The following is a 25,393-nucleotide window of genomic DNA, read 5'->3' on the forward strand; positions in this document are numbered from 1 at the left end:
CCCACCTGTCTCCTTCATCACTCCACCTATCTTTGCCTCCACTCAGGCCGCACCTCTACTCCTCTCCTCTCTCTCATTGGTCCTGCTCTCCCATATATGCACAGCTGTGCCACTTGCACTTTGGCTGAGCATAGTTCACGTTAGCGCTGTTCTCCCACTTCCTGGTTCCTTGTCCTGCCTTGCCCTCCTTGTCTTGTCTCCAGTTTGATCACCTGTGTACCGACCAGGCTTTGCTCTGTTCATTGTTTATGAATGTATTTATTATTTTCATTTTTTATTATATATTTTTTATTTTCTAGTCATTCTAATTTTATTTTTGTGTACTCATTTATTGGTCTATTTATATGCAGAATTATTGTTTCGGGTATCACTGTAGTTGATATGTGTGTAACAGGGTAAGTGTTACATGTGTATAGTGTATTAGTTCTTTGTTATCATAATTATGGTTTATAATTTACATATATTTTTTATTTTGCAGTTTCATTATTAATGGTCCAACAAACACTTCTCTCTGCTCTGTATGTATCAATCTGTGTCAGTTTTTTTTAATGTTTTCTATATGCCATTTTTTATTGCAACTGTTTTTTTATATACAGTATATATATATATATATATATATAGACCCATCAAGGTCGAAACAGCTGTCTGTGGGTGGTTTTCTGGGTATGCACCTTAACCCTGGCTGTGCTCAAAGCTGTGACCATGCAGCAAGCTTAAGCCTATAGGGAACCATGTTTAAAATGGTTATTGAGGCAAAAAGTGACACTGTGTGCTCATTTGCATGTCATTTCCCAGAATCCCTTGCTGCAGTGGAAGTGCTGTATGCTGGGTGATAATGGGGAAAGGCGGGGTTGCAGACCTGCCTAAGACATGCAGATGAGCATACAGCTATATTTGCATATATATATATATATATATATATATATATATAATCAAAAAATAAATAGATGATACCGTTCTGTGTTTAACGAAATGCTTTTATTTGTGCGAGCTTTCGAGATACACTGATCTCTTCTTCCGGCGATGTTACAATGAATAAAGCAAAAGGTATACTTAAAAACAGTGTCTCTTGGCACCTCAAATCGCCCCCCTGCACCTCCAATGACCCCCCTTGCACCTCCAATGACCCCCCTGCACCTCCAATGATCCCCCTGCACCTCCAATGACCCTCCCCTGCACCTCCAATCACCCCCTGCACCTCCAATGACCCCCCTTTCACGGATTATACAGTAAATGAGTGTGTATGTGTATACATACATACCATTAACCAGCACACAAATTGGTGACAAAAAAATATTTAATTGGAACTAAATTGATGAGCAGGGATCGAAACATTGATTTCATGCAAATATTTTTTTCTTGCCGTGTTCTGGTTTCTGTTCTATATCTCTACATGATCCGATCCGTGTAATTATAGTCCTAGGAGGGCTGACCTACAGTACTGTTCATTTATCTATCTATCTATCTATCTATCTATCTATCTATCTATCTATCTATCTATCTATCTATCTATCTATCTATCTATCTATCTATCTATCTATCTATTATATACACTGTGTGTGTATGTATGTATATATATATATATATATACAGCTAAACCCCGTTATAACGCGGGTCTCGGGGTCCACCCCGAGACCACCGCGTTACTAACGGGGTCGCGAGAAAAAAAAATGGCCGCCGCGCTTTAGCGCATATTCATCCCGCGGGACAGGAGATGGGAGCGGGCATGTCCCTCCGCTCCCCGCTTCCCCCTGTCACCGCGGGACAGGCCGCGGGGCAGGAGATGGGAGCGGGGATGTCTCTCCTGTCCCCGCTTCCCCCTGTCACCTCGGGACAGGCCGCGGGGCAGGAGATGGGAGCGGGGATGTCCCTCCGCTCCCCGCTTCCCCCTGTCACCTCGGGACAGGCCGCGGGGCAGGAGATGGGAGCGGGGATGTCCCTCCTGTCCCCGCTTCCCCCTGTCACCTCGGGACAGGCCGCGGGGCAGGAGATGGGAGCGGGGATGTCCCCTCAGGTCGCCGCTTACCTCAGAACCATGCTGCCTGCATGGAGGTTGTAGCGGGGGGTTTCTTCTCCCCACCGCTGTCCCCGGTGCTCCCGCTGCCTGCGCGGGAGGAGGGGGGGGAGCGGGTGGTGGTGCTGGTCGCGGCCCGTCTGTGTAGAGTGAGAGAGTGTGTGTGTATGTATATATGGGAGAGAAAGTGTGTGTGTGTATATGGGTGTGTGAGTGTGGGTAAGTGTCTGAGTGTGTGTGTAAGTGTGTGTAAGTGTGTGTGAGTGTGTGTGAGTGTCTGTGAGTGTCTGTGAGTGTGTAAGTGTGTGTGAGTGTGTGTGAGTGTGTGTGAGTGTGTGTGAGTGTGTGTGAGTGTCTGTGAGTGTCTGTGAGTGTCTAAGTGTGTGTGAGTGTGTGTGAGTGTCTGTGAGTGTGTAAGTGTGTGTGAGTGTGTGTGAGTGTGTGTCTGTGAGTGTCTAAGTGTGTGTAAGTGTGTGTAAGTGTGTGTAAGTGTGTGTGAGTGTGTGTGAGTGTCTAAGTGTGTGTAAGTGTGTGTGTGTGTGTGTGTGTGTGAGTGTGTGTGAGTGTCTGTAAGTGTGCGTAAGTGTGCGTGAGTGTGCGTAAGTGTGTGTGAGTGTGCGTGAGTGTGGTCAGTGTGTGTGCAGTGTGTCAGTGTGAGCAATGAGCAGTGTGTGTGCAGTGTGCAGTGTGTGTGCAGTGTGGCAGTGAGCAATGAGCAGTGTGTGTGCAGTGAGTGTGTGCAGTGTGTCAGTGTGAGCAATGAGCAGTGTGTGTGCAGTGTGCAGTGTGTGTGCAGTGTGGCAGTGTGAGCAATGAGCAGTGTGTGTGCAGTGAGTGTGTGCAGTGTGCAAAAAAAAAAATGTAAAAAATTTTTTTTTAAAAAATTTTTTTTTTTTTTTTTTTTTTTAAAAAAACGGGAGCCACGGGAAAACCGCGTTATAACCGAATCGCGGTATAACGAGGCGCGTTATAACGGGGTTTAGCTGTATATATATTTTTTTTTTTTATATATATATAATCTTCATGATTTTTTTTATCATAAATGTACAGTCTGGCATTTCAGTGAACTCCTTACTTATTAAAGGATAAACATTAATTCAAGTGTATTATACCGTGTCGTATACTATATTATACTATTTTTTGAGTGCAATGTATTGCATGCTGGCCAATTTTTTTTAATCGTACCTGCTGGATTGGGGCTCTATTGAGGAAGCAATCTTGTAGCTCTTTAAATGATCTTAAACTGGTCGTGCCCTTTACACAACATCAAAAAGTATTTTGCATATGAATATTAATGCCATATGCCAACCTATACATTTTAAAATTATAAAGATTGGTTGAAATTTAATATTTCCTCCTAAATCAGCAGCTCGAGTTCATAGAAAAAGTATTTGACATCCACTGAAAAATAAACATAGAACTTTTCTAATGCTACAATATGTGTCCTCCTTCTCTTACCGTGCACCCCAAAAGCGGAACAACCTACCGGAGACTCTCACTTCCACCACCAGTTTAAGTTCTTTCAAAACTAAGGCTGTCTCACATTTTTATCTGGTCTGTAACTGTTACATACGCCTATAATATACATCTTCTCTAACTGTGCATGCAATGTATTGTATATAATGTATACCCTGTTCATTTATGTAACTGTATTTGTAACCATGTACAGTACTGTATTATTTGTCATATTAACTATGCCCAGGACATACTTGAAAACGAGAGGTAACTCTCAATGTATTACTTCCTGGTAAAACATTTTATAAATAAATTAATTAATTAATAAGAAACAAAGAAGTCCAGAGCAATGTTCAATGTGACAAAAATACACAGTGAAATACCTATATATCTCTTGAAAAAAGGGTATTTCAGTTAACCCGTTGGCCAAAGCGTATAAGCCTGTGAGCCACTTTCAAGGCATGACCATACTATCGCAGATCCTAACACTTACTGATTAAAATCCTTGGAAAATAAACACAGAAGCGCACCATGGGTTAAGAAATATGTAATAAACAATTAATGTAATAACAAATAAAAACTTACATATAAGAATATATAAGTCCAGTAGCGGCCAGTGCACAGGTAATATGTCCAAACGAATTGGTGAGCGCTGGGGGTATGTGCTGGGACTCACAGAACAGTCCCGCACGCTGGGGCTGACTTGTTCAGCAAAGCTCAAATGCTACTTCCAGGTTGCGGCTTGTCGCAGGACCCGTGGAAGGAAGTACACAGGCGATTGTGGAGGGCTACTCAACACGGGTCCTGCGACAAGCCGCAACCCGGAAGTAATATCTGAGCTTTGCCGAACAAGTCAGCCCCAGCGCGCAGGCCTGATCTGTGAGTCCCAGCACATACCCCCAGCGCCCACCAATTCGTTTGGACATGTTACCTGTGCACTGGCCGCTACTGGACTTATGTATTCTTATATGTAAGTTTTTACTTGTTATTACATTAATTGTTTATTACATATTTCTTAACCCTTGGTGCGCTTCTGTGTTTATTTTCCATTACCATCTGACGTCGGAGTCTTCCTACGACAGCTATCGGTGGAGGAGGGGTGCCTTCACATCACAGCAGCAGCAAGAGGGGAGAGTTGATCTACTTCAAGATCCCCTTTAGGAAGCATGAGCGCGGTTTGACTTTTTCATTCATTTACCTCTATAATTAGAGGAAGGATGGTCCTGGCATTGAACCTGTCGCAACCAGCTGCATGAAAAGAAAACCTGCTTACATGGACAGTGGGGAGGGGCCACTATCCTCTAAAACAGCTGAGACCAGCTGTACAAAGTAAACAAACACACAGAGCTTGCTGGGTATCTGTGTGTTTGTCCTCTTCTTTACTCCCAAAGCTAATTGACTGTAGATTTGAAGCATTACATTGGCTGAAAGTGCATGCCCATGTTGGCCTCTAACTGATAGCCAGCAGAAAGGTCGTTCTCATAGGATTTTTAAAATGTATGTTTACCTCTGCTGTTTATATTGATTTAGTGGTTATTAAAAGTACACATTGGGGTTTTCTACGGTTGTAATTAATGGCAGGAGCTAAAATACAGTATATGTTTTCTCCTGCCAGAATTTTGGTCCTTCTCACAAAATAAGCTTCTGATGGATATGATGGTTGTACTGTAGATGCAATATCATGTGGCAGTTTTAAAATTATGAAAAATATTAGAGAATTTAAATATAACTAATTTTTAATGACATGCAGGTTTATTCCCATATGTCAGTACTAAATGCTTATAATGTAGCAAATTATGGATCCATACTATAATTGAGTATTGAATGCAAATGTTTTTTTTTTGTTCTCTTTACTAATGTCAGCCCAGTTACCAGTTCTACTTCATAATGGAAGAATGCAAAACTGTGATCAGTGTAAGACTCGGGATGGGTCTCGTGGGATCCCAGGACCTCCTGGACCACTAGGCCCTGAAGGTCCAAGAGGACAACCAGGATCACCAGGAGGAAATGGTTTTCCAGGACTTTTGGGACCTCCGGGACGTCCAGGCATCCCTGGTTTTAAAGGTATGTAAAGTAGGAAAGGTAACAGAGATACTTTTTCAGTCTCTTTAATTTAGTTGTGTAACCAAGGGATTTGTATCAAGGGTCTCAAATGAGTTGTATGGTGTTAGCAAGAGGGTGTTGCACTCCTGTATGTCTATATACAAAGGAGCTCTGCTTGCATTAGTTACAAACAATTATAGAATCAATTAGGAGAATAACATTTTAACATGATATGTCAAGGTTTGCAGCAATAATGATGTTATTTTCCTTTTCATTGGCTAAAGTTAATGTAAATAAGTTAAGTTTGAAGTGGTATGGAGCTCTGTGCCTGAGAGGTTCATCACATGTAGACAAGTTTGATGAATTTGCGGCAACACAACTTGACGTTAGAGCAAATTCATGTACTGTACAAAGAAACAATTTGTGTAATCTTAATGCATATCCTGTCATATGAACAATATTTACTGTAGTTATTGATTAATGAAATCTAAGGCATTTTAACTTCAAGTTTTATATGTTATTAATGTTAAACCATTTTATATATATATATATTATATATAAAATATAATATATTTTAAAATATATTATATATATATATATATATAATCAGAATAAATGAGTACTTCAGTATTAGGGGATACCTTTTTTATTTGGACTAACAATACGTAGATATCATAGAACACGTTTTCAAGAGTTTTCCCCTCTTCCTCAGTTAAACTATACTGATTTACAAAGATTTCTATGAATTAAACAAAGATTGGAAAAGGCAAAAACAAAAAGAGATGAAGATAAGGTGGTGTGAGAAAGGGATGTTTGAAGACACTTGAAGGGTAATAAAACAGTGACAAGGAATGTGAGAACTAGGGATGAGGGGGCTGTACATCTGACAGCAGCACAGAGGGGGAAGGGGATGCTGTGGGTGGGGGGTGGTGTTGGAGGTTTTGGATAGGAACATTAGGAGACAGGGATGATCATTACAACAATTTATGATAGTGTTTGAGAAACCCCATATCTGCGTTCTGTCCTCTTGTTTTGGTGTCAGAGTCTTATAATTCTGAGTTCAGATGTTTTCCGTTCTTGGGTGTGTTTAAACATTCCATTGAGGATTTTGACTTTTAAATCATTTATGGAATGATCTGGTTCTAATAAATTATGTCCCACTGGAGAGCAGTATCTTTCTTCTTCGTGGTGTTGTATTGAATGTCTGTGCATGTTTATTCTGCCTTGAAGTTTGGGGCTGGTTTCACCAATATAGCATCCTTGGTCACATTTGTTGCATTGCATCATATATACTACATTCCTGGATGTGTAGCAGTATGATCCTTTAATATTTAATGTTCCATGGTTGTGACTGGCTCTGTGATCTCGGCATATATGTTTGCAGAGTTTGCAACGTGTGTTGCATGGTTTTGTAATAGAGAGGGGTACATGCACACAATAATATGGTGCTGGAGGAGGGTACTTATCTGCTGGTGCACTGGGTCCAGGGAGGTCCAGACATCCCAGGGTATATGGGATATACATATCTTATGTATAGAATTTAATGTGCCACAAAAACATCCAATGTTTTGGCAGTATACAGCTGCCCCTCTCCTTAATAAAGGCAGCTATATACTGTACTGCTGAAACGTTGGATTTTTTTGTGGCACATTCAATTCTATGCATAAGACTGTGTGCCTGCTTCCCTTCTCTTCGTTGCATGGTTTTGTGCCATTATCAGTGTCCTTAAGATTGTTATGGAGTTTTCTGTTGACTAATTTCTGGTTGATGTTTGGTGGTTGCTGGAAAGCAAAGATGGGATTTTTGGGGAAGATTTCTTTTAATATAATGTCCTCTTGCAGCATGGGTTGTAGATCTTTGATTATTTTTCATATTCCCTCTAGGGCAGGGTTGTATGTGGCCATTTGTGGTATACGTGTGATAGGTTCTTTCTGTCTGTATTGCAGCAGGTGTTCTCGTGGGGCTTTTAGTGGAGATGTAATGGTTCTGGCAATAGTCTTTGGCTTGTATCCCTTCTGTCTGAACGATTCGGTCACAGTTGTGAGATGTCTGTTTCTGTCTTCAGTGTCAGAGCATATGTGGTGTTATCTTATAGCCTGGCTGTGAATGATACCTTGTTTGGTATGAGTGGGATGGAAGCTGGAGTTGTGCAGGTAACTGCACCTGTCTTTTGTTTTCTTGTATACAGATGTGTGTAGTTTGCCATTTTTCACTGTTACTGTGGTATCTAGAAAGTTTAGTAGGTTTGCAGAATAATCCATTTTGAGCTTAATTGATGGATGAAATGAGTTCAGCGACTCGTAGAATTGTTTTAGGTTTCCTTCACCTTCTGTCCATATTATAAACAGTTCATCAATGTATCTGTAATATTTGTAAGGTTTGTGGGGACATGTGGTTAGGAATCTCTTCATTTCTGACGTAATTTCTCACAACCGGATCGTTCCATAAATGATTTCCAAATAAAAATCCTCAATAAAATGTTTAAACGCACCCAACAATGGAAAACATTTTAATTCAGGATGATAAGACTCTTTGACACCAAAACAGAGAGGACTTAATGTGGATATGGGGTTTCTCACACACTATCATATTGTTTTGTAATGATCCTCCCTGCCTCCTAATGTTCCTATACAACAACCCCCTCCCCGCCCCCCGTCCCCCCACGGCATCCCCTTCCCCCTCTGTGCTGCTGTCAGATGTACAGCCCCCCCCTTCCCCATCCCTGGTTCTCACATTCTTTGTCACTGTTTTATTACCCTTCAAGTGTCTTCAAACATGCCTTTCTCACTCCACCTTATCTTCATCTCTATTTTTTTGCCTTTTCCAATCTCTGTTTAATTCATAGAATTCTTGGTAAATCAGTATTGCTGACCTGAGGAAGAAAGGAAAACTCTTGAAAGCTTATCCTATGATATCAATTGTTAGTCCAAATAAAATATATATATATAGTACATAGCCTGATCTTGGGCCCTGCTATCCCCCTATCTCCACTCCACAACTCGTAGGGTTGCTAAACCGTGATTCCGACTCTGACTTGCTCTCTTGTGGATTTCTCAGTGGTGCCTGAAAGATTCGGAATCCAAAAATTAGAAAGAAATTCTTATCTATCTGGAAAGGAAAGTGATAAATTGCAACATTTCCAAAATATGCTGCAGTTTCTACAGGGTGAAGTTGACACTTTATACAGTAGGTGCAAAATTTCTTTGTCCAGAATAACATTTGTGCTCTGCAACAACAGGTTGCTCAAGGAGTGATGGTCAGATGTCCCACTTATTCTGTTCTGATATTTCCTATTCCCAATTGCTCCCAGGCAGAGCTTCTGACAGATTACACAGGGCCCAAAGACTACAGTTTCAACCCCCCGCTCCCACATGTCAGTAGTTTTGCAAGCCCCCCCCCCATTTCACACCACCTTGTGAGCCTGCTCCCATGTATTTCTATCCCCCTGTCTCACTCTTACGCCCTCTCTTCCTCACTATCTCCCCACTCTTTCCCCTATCTTATACCTCCTCTCTCCTCTCACTCCCCCTCCATCAATTACCCCCTTCTCATTCAATCCTGCTCCCTCAATCCTCCCTCCTCACACTCATTTCCTCCCCCCCCAGCCACACACATTTTCCCACACAATAATCCCCCCCCACAAAATACATACAAAAAACGAGACACCCCAAAATACATATAATGCGCCCAAATATACATACAACCCCCCCCCCCAAATACATACAAATTCCCCAAATATATACAAAATCCCCCACCCCCAAATGCATACAACCTCTCTCAAATACAAACAAGACCACCTTTATGGACTTAAAAATAAAATTTACCACAGCCCCTGCGTTAATGCATCACGATCCTCAGTAACCCTTTATTGTTAAGGCAGACACCTTGGATTTTGCCATTGAAGCAGTTCTGACTCAACAATCGCCTATGAATTCCTTCGTCTACCCCGTCACCTTTCTGTCTCAAAAACTGTCCAGTGCCAAAAATAATGTTAATGATAATGGAGAAAAAAATGTTAGCTATCCGGGGAAGCGTTCCTTGAATGGAGACACTTCTTGGAGGATGCAGAACATGAGGTTGAAGTATGGACAGATCATAGCAGCTTTGCAAATGAGTTAACAGCCCACTGCACCAACCATCGTCTGACCTGCTGGGCACTATACAGTACTTTTCCAGTTTCATATTCCAAGTTACCAATACCAGGAAAAGCAACGTAAAGCAGATGCTCTCTCACATAAAGGTAGCCCCATTGATTTCACATACTGTACAGCCCATGTACTAGCATCAATTCAAATATGTGACAAATTCCTTCACTGAGTCAGACAGGCTATAGAAACTGACGGCTTTTTTAGAAAGAAACAACCTAAGCGGCCGCATAACTTCGGAATTCAGAGTCAGTGCTTATGGTAGAAGAATAGACTCTATATTTGCATTAATGCATTATGTCTACAAGTCCCTCAGTAGTACAATGATCTTCTGGTGGCAGGTCACATTGCAATCACAAAGACCTTGGAATTGTCAGACAAAGTTTTTGGTGGCCACAACTCCCACATGATGTGGCTCCATTTGTTCATACATGTGAGACTTGTGCACTATAGAGTCCTGTAGGTCTGTTACAATCTATTGGCAGTCCTTCGGGACTATGATTGAGTATTTCTATGGATTTAATTGTGGAATTATCCCCATCGGTGCGGTCTACTGTAATTTTGACTATCAAAGATTTGTTTTCGGAATTGGATTATTTCGTGCCACTTTCTCAATTACCTAGAGCTCAACAATTGACCCAGATATTCTTGCAAGAGGTATAATGGTTTCATGGTGTCCCAGTAAGATTATTACTAATAGAGAATCTTGGTTTATCTCCCAGTTTTGGTCCAAAATGTGTTGGCTATGTCGGAATCAACAAGCCCTGTCTTCTGGCTCCGACCCTCAGTCCAATGGGCAGACCGAACATTTAAATCAGAACATGGAGCAGTATCTCCCCTGTTTCACGAATATACATGAATCCAATTGGCTATTGCCAAATTTGCTTACAATAATTCTATACACTCTTCCACAGATTATACTTCATTTTTGTTCACCTATGCCTATTAGTCGAAGATGTTTCCCTTGGCAGATGAATTGTCTCTTGTTCAATCTCTGACCTCCTTTGTAGCTACACTGCAACAGGTTCACCAATTCCTGAATATCGTTACGATTATGCAAAGCACAGAAAAGTACAAAAGGTTTGCGGATTGCCATTGGTTGCGTGCTCCTAAATAAAATTAGGCAACAACGTATGGCTCTCCACTAAGGACTTACTGTTAAAAAAAACCCCAAGAAAATGTGTGCCCACATTTGTCGAACCCTTCTCCATTGTTAAAAAGATTAATCCTGTGGCCTATCGCCTTCAGTTACCTTCTTCATGGAGAATTCATCCGGTATTCCATGTCTCTGTTAAAACTCTCCCATAAAAATCCATATCTCAACAGAGTCCCATTCTCTGTTAAAATCCCACGGCACCAGGAATTCGAGGTACAGTGCAGGCTATCTGCAACTTGGAACGGGTCAGCAGACGTCTATTTTTCTTTTGTTGACTGTAAGGGATATGGTTCTGAGAAGTGATCTTGGGAACCGGCGGCTCAGGTCCATGCTCCTCGAGATTTCCATGCCTGGTACTCGCGGAAACCAGCTGCCATCTCCCTTAGAGGGGAAGGAGGGTAATGTTAGGAGGTACGTACAGGGTTTGTGTCAGTCTATGCAGGCTCTGCGGTGGGCTTCCAGAGACGCACCCCTGGATCTGGGTGGGCTTGACAGCATTCCGAGGCATCCCTAATGCCTATGAAAGGGCACAAGATTCAAGACACTCTGCTTTACAACTCGCTTACTAAGGCCAGGTCCCCGCTGGCTACTGCAGCGCCCAATGTGGCAGAAGCTGCAGGGACAAGATCCGCCCCACAATGGGGCCGGGCCCGCTGCGAGGGGGGTCCACCGCGCTGTGCCGACAGAAACGCCTGCTCTCAAGAAAATTGAGAGCAGTAGTTGCGACTGAGCGCTAGGTCACGCCCCCCTGGTGGTTCAGCCAGTGAGGGCGAACCTGCCGGGTGACATCACGGCCACGCCCCGTCACTCCCCCATCACGCCCCACACCTGTCTTTCCCCCTACAGATCTCTGCAGACCGGGGGACTCGGCTGCATGCGCCGCCTGCCTCGCAGGCGTGCGTGCAGAGCAGGCAGCGGGGCCACAGCCTAACCCAGTGGAGGGCTGTGTTGCTCCTCTCTCCTGTACTGCAGTGCTGTTCCTGCTTCCTGCTGCAGTTCTTGGCTGTTGCTAAACCCTGGTTCGGACTCTGGCTTTCTCTCTGACTACTCTTCTGATCCCTGGTTCCAACTCCCGCTTTCTCACTGACTACTCTACCCATTCTGATCCCTGGTTCCAATTCCAGGTCTTCCCATGGATTTTTCAGTGGTGCCTGACAAAATGACACTCAGTTTCTGGTTGTACTGTATGTTAGTGGTTTTATTGTTCCTATCATTTGCTGGATAATAATACAGTACCTTCTATTTTAATACGTACTGTAGCTTTAGAAATACAATTTGTAATGTGATGTAAATGTTTAGACTGATATCAACAGTAGCCAAATCGTTTATGGCTATAGTCAGGGTTATTAAATGTACTCTTAATAGATGGCCTATTATGATCATGAGACCGATCCCTATAAATACTGAATTGTCTAACATAACTGTTTAATCTTCAATATCAAATATTGCTATTAGAAAATTCTAGTATTCTTTCACTTCGTAGGTATTTCTTTACCATATGATACCACTTTCGTTCTTTAATGCTTATAGTTTTTAAAGTGTAAAAAAGTTGGTGGCAAGATCATCTATGCCTTCAATTTTGTCTAAATGTCTTCTATCAAAATCTGAATCTACATTCAAACCTCTAGTGCTAAATTTAGTGCAAGAGGGTTTAAGCATGAGTGTTATCCATAATTAAAAAAGATAAACCGTGAAGACAAACTCTAAAGGCATGTGAATGTGAAGAAAAGTTAAGATATTCTGCTCTAAGGAAAAACATAAATGTGAAATAAGTTAACATATGAGGAATCAAGGTGTCAAAATTCAACTCCAAGTGACTTATTCTTGTTCAAACTGTGTAAAAAAAACATTATTAAAAAAACATTATTAAAAAAAGCTGTGTGCTGAGCACGCGCATAGTAAGTGAAATTTCTTTGTTTTTTGTCACAGAAATTGTATTTGTGATGGTGATGTTTTTAATTAACAATCACAACACAATTTCACTTCCAAAACACAAAGAAGTTTGACCGCATGTTTTAGCTATTTGCACGTCTATATTTATAGTAACTGAATTCTTTGTGTCAGTCAGTGTGTGTGTGTGTGTGTGTGTGTGTCACTCTCTCTCTCTGGTGTGTATGTCTCTCTCTGTGTCCTACCACCCCCTCCTGACCTCCCCCCACCCCGGTGGAGCTGCGGACACGGGAGACTCTGTATGAGTCTCCTCCCCCCAGCAGAGCTGCGGGCTGTGTTTCCTGCTGCAGCCAGCCCCCCAGCGGAGGTATGGGACATGGGAGGTGCTCAGCAGCTCACGGGGGGAGGGGGGATAGGCACATCAATCGGGGGCGTTGTTTGGCGCATCACTAGGGTGTGTGTGTCAGTCTGTGTGTGTCAGTCAGTGTGAGTCAGTGTGTGTGTGTCAGTCAGTGTGTGTGTGTGTCAGTCAGTGTGTGTGTGTCAGTCAGTGTGTGTGTGTCAGTCAGTGTGTGTGTGTGTCAGTCAGTGAGTGTGTGTCTGTTTGTGTGTCAGTCAGTGTGTATGTGTGTCAGTCAGTGTGTATGTGTGTCAGTCAGTGTGTATGTGTGTCTGTCAGTGTGTGTGTGTGTGTGTCAGTCAGTGTGTGTGTGTCAGTCAGTGTGTGTGTCAGTCAGTGTGTGTGTGTGTGTGTGTGTGTGTGTGTGTGTGTGTGTGTGTGTGTGTCAGTCAGTGTATGTGTGTCAGTCAGTGTATGTGTCAGTCAGTGTGTGTGTGTGTCAGTCAGTGTGTGTGTGTGTCAGTCAGTGTATGTGTGTCAGTCAGTGTGCACATGTGTGTCAGTCAGTGTTTGTCAGTCAGTGTATATATGTGTGTCAGTCAGTGTATGTATCTGTGTCGGTCAGTGTGTGTATGTGTGTCAGTCAGTGTGTGTATGTGTGTCAGTCAGTGAGTGTATGTGTGTCAGTCATTGTGTGTGTGTGTGTCAGTCAGTGTGTGTGTCTCTCTCTCTCTGTGTGTGTGTGTGTGTGTGTGTGTGGTGTGTATGTCTCTCTGTGTCCTGCCCCCCCCCCCCTCTCCTGATTCCCCCTACCCCCGATAATGAGATAATGTTAGATAATGACAAATAAAAGGTGGGGAGAAATAACGTGTCACCCCACCCCCCACCCCCTGCCACATTAAGTAAGCGGGCTGTAGTTCTGGGTGGATAAGGGATACTGTACCTCCGGCAGAGCCATGGAGAGGGAGCGGGGCTCTGCTGCAGGAAAGTGCCCTCTGCTTCCAAGCAGGAGATGCAATCTGACAGCAGATCAGATGCAGCGCAAAGGCTGGGAGCTCAGTCACTCTCACCCACCACGTTAATGCTGAAGCCTGTGGCACACTCTGCTCCTGATCACCACTGCATCAACGGCAGCCATATCATCATTAATTAATCAGTCCCAGTGACCAAAGTAGGAGAATACAGAGAGGGGGAGAGGAGAGACCTGGGGACCACAAAAGAAGCCAGTTCAGCCGAGGCTCCCCTTTTTCCTGAGTTCATTATTATGGGCATCTCCTCTGCTTCTTCCAAAGCGCACAGAAAAGCCAGAGCGGAGCACAAGTGCCAGTAATCAGCAGCGCAGCAGCACCCAGGTGCTATATATTTGTTGCAGGGCAATTGGAAGTGTTAACACGTTTGTCTGGAGTTAAATTGCAATGTGCAATTGGAGAAGGGTGGCTTTGTGTCAGCAGGCGTGTGGGGGGAACGGCGCCGCTGCCAGCCGCTTCTGCGCATGCGTGGCGTCCGTCAGCGGCGCCATCACTACTGCGCATGCGCAGCATGTCAGCGGGCGTGTGGAGGAAACGGCGGCCGCTAGGAGTGGCGCCACCGGCTATCGCCGCCGCATGTCACAGCAGGCGTGTGGGGGGAGAGGCGGCCATTACGTGACGTCATTTCCGTTTCACATTTTCGTCTCCATGTCTCCAGTTTTGTCCCATCAAAATTGACTAGGTGCCACTAAAGAAGTTTCACTTCAAAAAGTGAAAGACAGGCACACAAATCAGTTCATTGATAAACAGGTGAAGATACAGCAATCAATACAAAATATAGGTGTAAATACAACCACTGGAAAATATGCGCTCTTCAAACAAAGGCCCTTTTTCTGTAAGGTGTGAAAGCACAGATGATGTGCTATCACATGAAAAGCCCCATTAACGTCAATGGGTTTTCATGCAACAGCTTGTCATCTGCATTATCAGACCTTACAGAATAAGCCTCAAAGCATCTCCAAGTGAATATAGAGAAATTCAGAGTGAATATAGAGATGTTCCCAATGTAAAAATAACAGAAAAATAAATATATAGTGTAATATGCACAAATTTATAAATAAATTGGAAAGTATATAATGCAATCCGACTCACAAAATTAGAGATGCAATCAAGCTCTCAGGTTATTCCAAAGATTTTCCTAATAATATCTGGTCTACAAAGCAGATGGACCCCAATTAACATCAGAGTCTAAAAAAAAAAAAAAATTGCAAACACAGTATAATACTGTTTTTACTTATAAAGGAGAGAATAAAAAAAAACAATTTAGGAAAAAAATGAAATGTAGACCATTCATGTCATATCAGCATGTTGCAGCTCTCCTATGTGGGAATGGAGGCATCAAGCGCTCTCCGTGATCTTGGTAACGTCACTCCGTATGATGATATTACTGGTGGGGGCATGGTGAATCCTTCCACATGCGCAATTGACACATGACAGCCACGTATGCACACAAGCGGATGGCAAGTGTGAATGCCCAAAGGCAGCCTGCAAATGCTCATCGTGCATGCATGGCCAGCAAGCGCTCATTGCGCATGTGCAGTTGGCGCTCACTAATCGTGCATGTGCAGTTGGTGCTCACGACTGCGCATGTGCGACATTTGTTCCGGTTTTTGCCGTGACAAATATGGTAACCCTAATTTTAAGGCAAATCATAAACCATAAAACTAAAGCTTACGCCACAATAGGGACGCAATTATGCAGCAATGTCCTTGATCAACCCACTTGGTCACAGACCCCTGCACACATACACCCTCCCCTGTTTGTGTCCCAGCTCCGACTGCCTCTGCCTTCCCCAGCATGCAAAATGGTATCAATCCCTGCAGGGGAATCCGTAAGCCCTATTGGCTGCTGTGCATACAGTAAGCTGAAGTCCTGCTCCTAAGCACTATGGGGCTTGTAGTCCCCGCGGAGCCTCTGCTCTATGGCCGCCGTGTGCGCCCGCTATCCTACGCCTGTGCGACTTGCAATGGCGCCGCAGTCACCCTGCGCATGTGCGAACCTCGCGCAAGATGGCGGCCCCCTACAAACAACCACCGGAGCCTCCGGCAATGCGCTCCTCCCTGCACTAAACCGGAAGTAAAGGGAGAGACACAGGGGACCCGGTGAGCCAGAGGGGACCTGGCTACACAAGCTTGTTCGGTTTCATGGAGATTCTGTTGCTGAGTATGGGTCCCACGCAGTTCCAGCAGGCACTGGGTCCAGCACGCCTGGGGAACCGTATCAAACGGTGTCCTTACTGGTTGGGGGAAATCTCTCAGTCCTGGCTGCTTACTGCCATTTTAAAACCCTTTTGGAGTCAGGAGTTCCATCTGTCTTCATGAGATGCATGAGCAGCTAGCCTCTCCAGAAGAGTTTAACCTCCTGCATGCTGGAAAGCACACATACTGCACCTCACTCTATAAGATAAAACAAGATGCAGAAGAAACCAACTACAGACAGGGTAAAATAACCACAAGGAACCATAAAAAAATTATAATTTTTTTTGTAATCATTACAAAAAAGTGGAATATATAAAAGTGCATAAAGCACATATGTAGAAAAATCAAATCAAATGTGTGTGTATGTGTATATATATATATATATATATATATATATATATATATACACACACACACACACACACACACACACAGATTGAACCTCAGATATCATACATTCAAAACTTGCATCTTATAGCTATATCAAAAAAGTGGTACAGAGCAGAAAACAATAAATCCTAATCAAAATTCCACAAACAAAATTCTAATTAATTGGGTATTAGTGGAGTTTTAAGAAATAGCTCAAGGTAGAAAAGCCAGTAATTAATCCAATAAGAATCCTCTATAGAAACAAATAACAGAAACCCAAGAAAATCTATTTTGTAACCCCAATGAGTATAAAGATCTACCTTATATTCATTCCAGATGGATTTAATGGATTTATTTTATAAATCCAAAATGCCTCCTATGGGGACAATTTTTTAAAATCTATTAAGTGTTTATAGATACAAATACTGTATAATTATATACATTTATTATCACATCAATAACGTATCGCAGAGCTTAAGTCACAGATCTAAATATATTTTCTATAACATGCTTTGCATGTTCAATGTTGTTTTTCACTTTCCTTGAATTTGTTCTCTTGCCAAATGTTTTGTTCTAATTTATTTACAATAAGCAGGGTACGTAACAGAACAATATTTGATTTTGTTTCACTCCTATTTATTAGATGGTTTCTGCCTTATTTTGAAAAGAAAAAAAATTATATATAAATACTTTTCGTAACAGCAATGAGATACATTCTGTAGAGAATTATTTAGCTACAATTATTTTTTTTTACTATTCATTCTAACAAGCATATACGTGTTAAAATTTCAGAGATTTAAATACTTTTACAATAATATTTTTTCAAAACGTAAACATTTATTTTATGACCATTCTTTTGATACACTAAGAAGAATAAACAAAGTATTTTTTCATCTCGTACAGGGCATCCTGGGAGAGCTGGCGCAAAGGGAAATAAAGGAGATGGGGATCCTGGAATCCAGGGTCCACCTGGTATACAAGGTAATGTTTGAGCTGTTGTGCACTGTATTACAATAAATAATGAAACAATATTTACAGTAGCATTGTTCAGTTAAACTGTTAACAATAGCATTTGTATCATGATAGTAAGATAAGTGGTGGTGGTGAGGGTGAGGCCCCTGATGTTCCATTCAGCAGGTCTAATTAAATAGAGAAGTAGAACATAAATCCCTTCATTTCTTTTAGCCATAGTCAAACGCATTGTGTTTCTTTTCTCCCTCATTGTAGTGTTGATTGCCCCCCACCCTATCAGACCTCATAGATGGATCAAGGAGGACAGGAGACATTTTTTTTTTTTTATATACCAGTTGTTTTATTCAGGAGTAAGATGTGCTTCATCATGTAGCTTTCTTTTAAGGTGGAGAAAGCTCAATTGAGAGAAGTTATATGGGGTATTCACATTTATGGTTATATGTAGTTAAGTAAGGAAAAATCACTGTGAAAAGGGCTCAGATACACAAATATTTAGGTCCTGTTGATTGACAGAGGATACTATCCTATTTGTCGAGGGTACTTCCATCATTGTGTGACTGAAATTATTAATTGGACAGTTTTTTTTTTAACATTCGCATTCAAGTGTACACCCAAAGTGCTAAACATAAAAAAAATATTATCCTGCATGCGTGCCACACAAAGGTGCAGATGTCATTATACACGATATTTAACGCAACATTAATATTGTACGTGTGCCAATAAAAACAATGGTACAAAATGCGTTATCTCCTAAACACATTGTTTCCACATTAAATAGGACAAAAATATCTCCTTCATGCTGGTGCAGCATTATCAGGTGCCCCTGCTCCCTCTCTCCAGCAGTTCACAAGAGAATCTAAGGGTTACATTCTATGAGGAGAGTGTCCTTAAGCAAGACCTTATAATGAAGGGGTCACATAGGAGAAGGCCTCTTAAAATTGTTAATAATAACTTTATTTATATAATACTTTTATCCAAATGGGGCTCAAAGCGCTTACCTCGTGGACGCTGCTGAGAAGCAGTTCTCTATTTTACCTTGTGGCATCCCTAAGAAACCAAAGGCTGAGCTATGAGGGAGCCACACTAAAAGTTCTATATATTTGCTCATGTCTTTTTTGTGTGGCCTCTGTCCCATCTCTCACTACAGTCCCTGAAATGGATGTGTAAAATATGTTTTAAACTTTATCCCTGATAATAGTTCCCTGATCCCAATGCATTTCAATAATATTGATTTGTTACAAACTCCAGTCCTCATCTCTCTGATTGGAACTTTAAAATGCCCCCTAGTGTGCCCTTGCAGAGGTCATCTATAAATAGCTAACAGAAGACATTGCTTCATAAATAAATGAAAAGGAAAAAAAGCCATTAATAAAACTGCTTATCTCTGAGCTTGGGGATAGGGTGGCTTGATTTCAATTCCAGTCAGTAGAGATGGGTTAAGATGTCAAAATTCGATTCACAAATTCTTCACAGTGTTTTTGACAAAATTGGATTTGTGGTTGAATATTTGATCTTAAATTTGTCATGAAAAAATGTAGGCAAATGTATTTAAACCCGCTTCGACTCCCTTTTTTTAATGTCATACCATTTGATCGGCAAATGTTAAAGCGACAAGTATTTGATATTTAATTCCTTTTATCCTATTCGATTGCGAATGTCCACACAAATGGCCCCTAGTGCAGACATTCGCACCTTTGCAGGGGAGCCATGCAGGAATGTTTAGATCTTTTTTTCAAAGATACAAACGTTTCCGATTGGAGATTGAGCAACAAATATTCGATTGCCGAAGTCAAATTTCTGCAAATAATTTGCACATCTCTATGAGTTAGCTGAGGGATGAAAAACCATTACTGTATGCTGCAAACCCATGTGCAAAGTGAAGTATTGAGGTTCTCAGAAATGTGCAAGTGCTATTTAAGGTACATTGCATACTACTATTCTTTTGAACTAATCATTTTGTTGCTGATGTTCCCATGTGAATGTGTGTACCTTGATGCCTTCTTTCCAATGGACCCACTAAATGCATAGCTATACATGAAAGGTTTTTTCATTATTAATATTATAGTCAGTGATGCCTTTGGTGAGGTGAGCTGACATTCAGGACAAGATACACACAACTGTTTCACATCCTCATAGTCCCATCTAGTATACTCTGGAAATAATTCGATCTGGCGTTTTGTCTCAGCTCAAAGTTGGCCAATAAGAATGTCATGTACCAATCTGAGTACTACAGGATATGCTTATGGGGTGTTTGTTTTCTTTATCTGGATCAATATACTATAAATACAAATATAGGATGAGTATATCTGTCATCTAAATTTAACTTAGGTTGAACTCGATTGTCAATGATTGACCTAATTTTATTCCGCTTAATTTGTAAGTAGCTTTTTTATTCTTGCTTCCCAAATACATAACCTTACTTTTATCTGTATCAAACCTTATCTGACATTTAGCTGCTCAAGTTTCCAGTTTAACTAAGTCCATATGTACAGTAGATAAATCACATCCTGTCATCAACAAAGATGGAGACTGTGATCTTTATGCTAACCTGAAGGTCATTAATAAACAAGTAAAAATGCGTTATCCCCAGTAACCTTCATGTTCATCATTTATAATATTAGCCCATCTCTCAGGTGTCTATGCTTAAATAATTTTTCAGTGACGTTGCAATTTTTTTTAGCCAGACCAATTTCCTTTATCTTGTACATTAACCTCATGTGATACACCGTATCAAATGTCAAAAGCCTTTGCAAAATCTAACTAGACTACATCAACTGCATAGCCCTAGTCTAAACTACATACCTTCTGCAATGAACTAATAAGGTTAGGTTGGAATGACTGATGCCTCATAAATCAATTCTGACTACGTCTTTTTTCAACCTCATCTATTATGTAACTAGGTAGAAACAACTGAACAACATCCACTCCTGTGCTTTTGTGTTTATCAATACAGTATAGCATATCATCACAGGGCTCAATCTGAGGGTGCTGTTTAGCTATGGTAGCATGTTGGACCTCTATGTTTAGTACTGCAATCTGCTCCCAGGCATATTAGAGTGCCTCATCCTCTATCTGTGCAACAGCAACATTGGGCAACCTAGCTACTGTGACCTGGTCAGAGCCCTGTGGACTAAGTTCTGTGCATTGGCCTCACATCTTGCCATGACAGACATTCTATGGGGTCTGACTCATTAAACAAAGCCTCTTTGAATGGTAGGATATCAGCCAGTATCTCTCCCCCAGTCTTACTGTCATCTATCAATCCAGTTGTGGTACTGGTATACATAATCGGCTCCCAATTCTTGCTTATTACTACAGCTGCAGACATAGTTCTCCCAACTAACTTTTATGAGCCTGGTTTCCCTCTGAATGGTCAGTGTAACCTGTGCAGTTGGGTGCAACTCTACATGACTATTTTATGTAGAGCACAGTGGCTTGTGGTCCATAACCTGCTCAGAAACCAGATCTTTGTGAACAAATGTTTGGTCTGCTGTGGAGTCCAATAGTCCAGAAGCATCCAGCTAATTCATGTGACATAGACTAGGAATTTATCAACAACTACCATCCATTATGGGGCAGCCAACCTTTCGGTGAACCCAATATGAGCACTCCCAGCAACTGAGTCCAATACCAGCGGCAACTGAATCCATTGTCAACTGGGTGGGTCTATTCTGCTTGAAGCTCAAGCTCCCGCAGGATAGGAACTCTTTTGATGGGTTATGCGTTCAAAACTCTTGGTTGGCTTTCCTATAGCAGAAAATATACGTTGTGTGTGGACATGTAATTGATTAGTCACAGGCATACAGTATATAGGAGAAGGTCATATGGCGTAAGTTGATACTGCATTAAAATATATATATATATATATATATATATATATCTTTATATAATAATTGAATTGGTACTGTACCATCACATGGCCAAATTGGAGATCCTGGATACAGACATAATTATTTAAGAATGCTATGGCCCCATTACCTCCATCTACATTACTGTTTGAAGCATTACCATATACCCTGTATCACAAGCACACTGCCTAGGGGTCCCATTTGACTCCTCCACATTCTCCTCTCACATTCAAAATGTAGTCTTTGTTTTCCTCCACAATATTGCAAAGATACATCCTTTCCATTGTTCCATTGTTGCTCTACTGCTAAAACTCTGACTCAGGCACTCATTCTCTCCCGTCTCGACTATTGTAACCTCCTGCTGTCCATCCTTCCTGCCTCTCACCTGTCTCCCCTACAATCTATCCTAAACACTGCTGCCAGAATCACTTTACTCTCTCCTAAATCTGTCTGTGTCTCCCCTGCTGAAATCCCTCTGCTGTTTCCTATCAAATCCCATATCACACACTCAATTCTCCTCCTCACTTTTAAGGCTATACACGCTTCTGCCCTCCTTACATCTCAGCTCTAATTTCTCACTATAGACCATCCTGACTCTTCCGCTCTGCTGAAAGATGTCTTCTCTCTACCCGTTTTATATCTAGAGCACTCTCCTGTCTTAAACCTTTCACACTCACTGCCCCACATTTCTGGAATGCCCTTCCCTTAACATCCGATTAAAACCCTTTCTATCCACCTTTAAGACCTATCTTAAAATTCACCTTATGACCTTCAGGATAGCATAAAGATCAAAGTCTCCATCTTTGTTGATGACAGGATGTGATTTTTCTACTTATATACTCCTTAACGAAGCATATAGGTAGCTCCGTGGCTGATACTATACACTTCACACATCAGCCTTGGCCCTTTGCAGATGTACTTACTAGAACACCTTTGTAGTGGCTCTTTATGTTCTTCCTACTTACTAATTAGATTGTAAGCTCTTTGGGGCAGGGATTCCTTTCCCTAATGTTATTTTTTATGTCTGATGCACTTATTCCCATTATGTGTTATTTGCATTATTTGTTATCTATATTGTTATGTCACGTGTATTACTGCTGTGAAGCGCTATGTACATTAATATCGCTATATAAATAAAGGTATACATATATACATACATACATACATACATAGGTTTCCAGAACCCTTTGCAAAGGAATGATTAAACATGCAAAACATGTTGTATTTGCTATATAATTTTTTATATCGTTTCATGGTTTTGGAAGATAACGAAGCATAATAAGTATCATCTTGTTTTTTCTTTGAAAAATATTGTTTCCTTCTCTCGCTATTTTTAGGACCTACTGGTTCACCTGGAATGAGCAAAGAAGGACGATCTGGACTTCCTGGGCCAGCCGGTAGAGAAGGGGAACATGGGTCCCCAGGAGCACAAGGCCCCCCTGGACAGCCGGGAATTTGTGATCCATCTTTATGTTTTAGTGTAATGGTGGGAAGAGATCCATTTAGAAAAGGACCAAACTATTAACAATGAATTATAAAAGCAGCATGATAATTGTAATGTTTGCCTTTTCTAGTCTTTCATGTCTTTCATGTCTCAGGAAGATTACTAATAATTGTCCTTTTTATGGGAACACAAGTACCTCTGTTTTTGTAAATTAAATATTTGTGCTTTCAGAGTAATTATTGACATCCATTAAATCTGAAGTTTTGAAATTGTGGTATACTGTGCATCTGTATCTAACGTTATCATGACTACTTGCATTGATGTGCATTGATGTGCCATGTGTATACATATATTTCTCTATGTTGTATGGATAAAATAACTGAAATCGTTTCACATCAAGCTACCTTACATCATCTTTGTAATTAGACTTTCATATCAGAACTTGTGCAACGTTGTGGTACAATTAACATTTTATCAAACAAAACACCAATGCAATTTAAAAACGTGTTACTAGTGTAATTATTTAGAGAAGAAAATGCAGTACCAAAATGTCGATCTCTAAACAGATTTGTACAGACTAATGTAATAATCTATTGCACATAAAAGAAGCCAAATCACCTTTTTGGGCCAGACAATTTATGTTCTATTCGTTCACTTATGACTAGCTATGTATGTTATATTGCAATCAACTCAAACCACCTATTTGAGTACATCATCACAGGTATATGTCAGAGTTCAATCAGTGGATACAGTGAAAAAATAACTAAAAGCTAGGTTTTGGATTATTTCTAGTTACAGTAATTAAAACTTCACATTCAAGAGATTTACGACACTAGAAAGGTAGACATTTTGTGCTGAAGTTGAACTTGACATTTTTCAAAGAATTTTTTGAAAATTGGCATGTTTGAAAAAAGTTAAATCAATATATAGTACAAGGTCATAGGGCCCTTTATATACTGCTGATTACTGTCATTTTTGATAAATTCTGTTGCAAAGTGCCAAAATGATGACACATTTGGTGACATTGTGAGCACTGTAAACGTTTGTGATATCAAGGAGTCATATCTTTGTTTACCCTAATGAGTTGCATGTGTCAGTACAAGTCAGACTGACAGGCCTCCTGCACATTTTCCATCTCCTAAATAAGGACATCATCATTACATTCTCCAACACAGTAAAGCGTCCAAAATTGAGATGGAGAAGTCGAAAAGAAGAAGTAGCTGGGAATATGAATAGATTTTTTATTAACCCCCATACTGTGAATCTAAATGTGGCTTAGAGCAAATACTGTGGTAAATGTATTCGTGAGAGACAGAGTTTCAGTTGCGATGTGCATATGAATAGTTTGTTCCACGGTGTAATATCCATAGATGTATTGATCCAATTTAAATCCAATTTAAATTCATGCAGATTAATGCAAAACCACCATTGGATACAATTTGCATGGATTTTTAAGAATCCAATTTGCGGATTCCGCAATCCGTGCATGGATTTAGAAAAATTCGCTAACGGATTGCGGAATTCACCATGTGGATTATCAGTGATAAAAAAAAGTCCTGAAAGACGAATTGCTTTCACGGACCAAAGAAACCGGCCAATCTGAGGCAGATCCAAATCTGCAAAAAGAATGTGCACATCTCTTCTGCACACACACAGGTTTGGATGGAGCATGGGCATCATGACTGATGTGGTGGTGACAACTGGCATTCTCACACACTTTAAATCATGTACCCGGTGGTGGATTTCCAGATCTGCCACCCTCAGGAACTTACCTGCTGCCACCTCCTACGTGCTGCTGCCCTCCGTCTTCTAAATTGCAGTGTCAAATTACGCTGCAGACGTCACCAACATGACATCACACAGTGTCTTGTTGCCATAGCGATGCGATGTCATGGCGTCATTTGATGCTGCATGGCGTCGGGCTACGTTGCAATATCATTTGATGCTGCAGAATGAAGGTGGAGGCGGCAGCAGATTAGGAAGTTCCCCTCAGGCCTGATAGGCCTGGGAGCGACCTCTCCAAATTTTGCCGCTCTAGGCCCGGGCCTAATGGGAAATTTGCCACTGCATGTACCGTATAATACAGGATTTAACAAAAACAAATGGTAAAATTACTTAAATAAAGGTACAACCCACCCTTGCAAGAAAATAAAAGAACACACATTAAATACAAATTCCCACAAAGCAAATAGGTTAGATGACTTTTACCATGATAGCAAATGGGCATAAACATTGTGCAGAAAGTGTTAAGCACTGTCAGTTATGTCTGTGTGATCTAATCCTCAACCACTGGAGACATTCAAACAGCAAGACCATATTTCTTGGGAAGGATTTTTCAATTATCTTAAACCTGAACTTGAGCCTCTTCTAGTGGACAGGTTAGTCCTAAAATGGGTGAAAATGAAACCTGATATACTGAACACTCATTCGGATGGTAACAGAACATATGGTACAGGTGAGGCACTCAAGCCACAATTCCCTTGTCTCTATT

General features: G+C 41.2%; 1 protein-coding gene across 1 annotated transcript in view; it reads left to right on the plus strand.

Moving 5' to 3' along the window:
• Positions 1-23,831, plus strand: part of COL21A1 (collagen type XXI alpha 1 chain) — a 313,124-nt gene extending 289,293 nt beyond the window's left edge. Inside the window, exons 27-29 of the mRNA XM_075598156.1 lie at positions 5,333-5,533; positions 17,542-17,619; positions 22,796-23,831. Coding sequence (XP_075454271.1) covers positions 5,333-5,533; positions 17,542-17,619; positions 22,796-22,983 — 467 coding nt within the window. The 3' untranslated portion in view covers positions 22,984-23,831. The remainder of the gene's footprint in view (positions 1-5,332; positions 5,534-17,541; positions 17,620-22,795) is intronic.
• The last annotated feature ends 1,562 nt before the right edge of the window (positions 23,832-25,393 follow it).

This window comes from Ascaphus truei, chromosome 4, assembly GCF_040206685.1.
Source record: "Ascaphus truei isolate aAscTru1 chromosome 4, aAscTru1.hap1, whole genome shotgun sequence".
NCBI classification, from domain to species: Eukaryota; Metazoa; Chordata; class Amphibia; order Anura; family Ascaphidae; genus Ascaphus; species Ascaphus truei.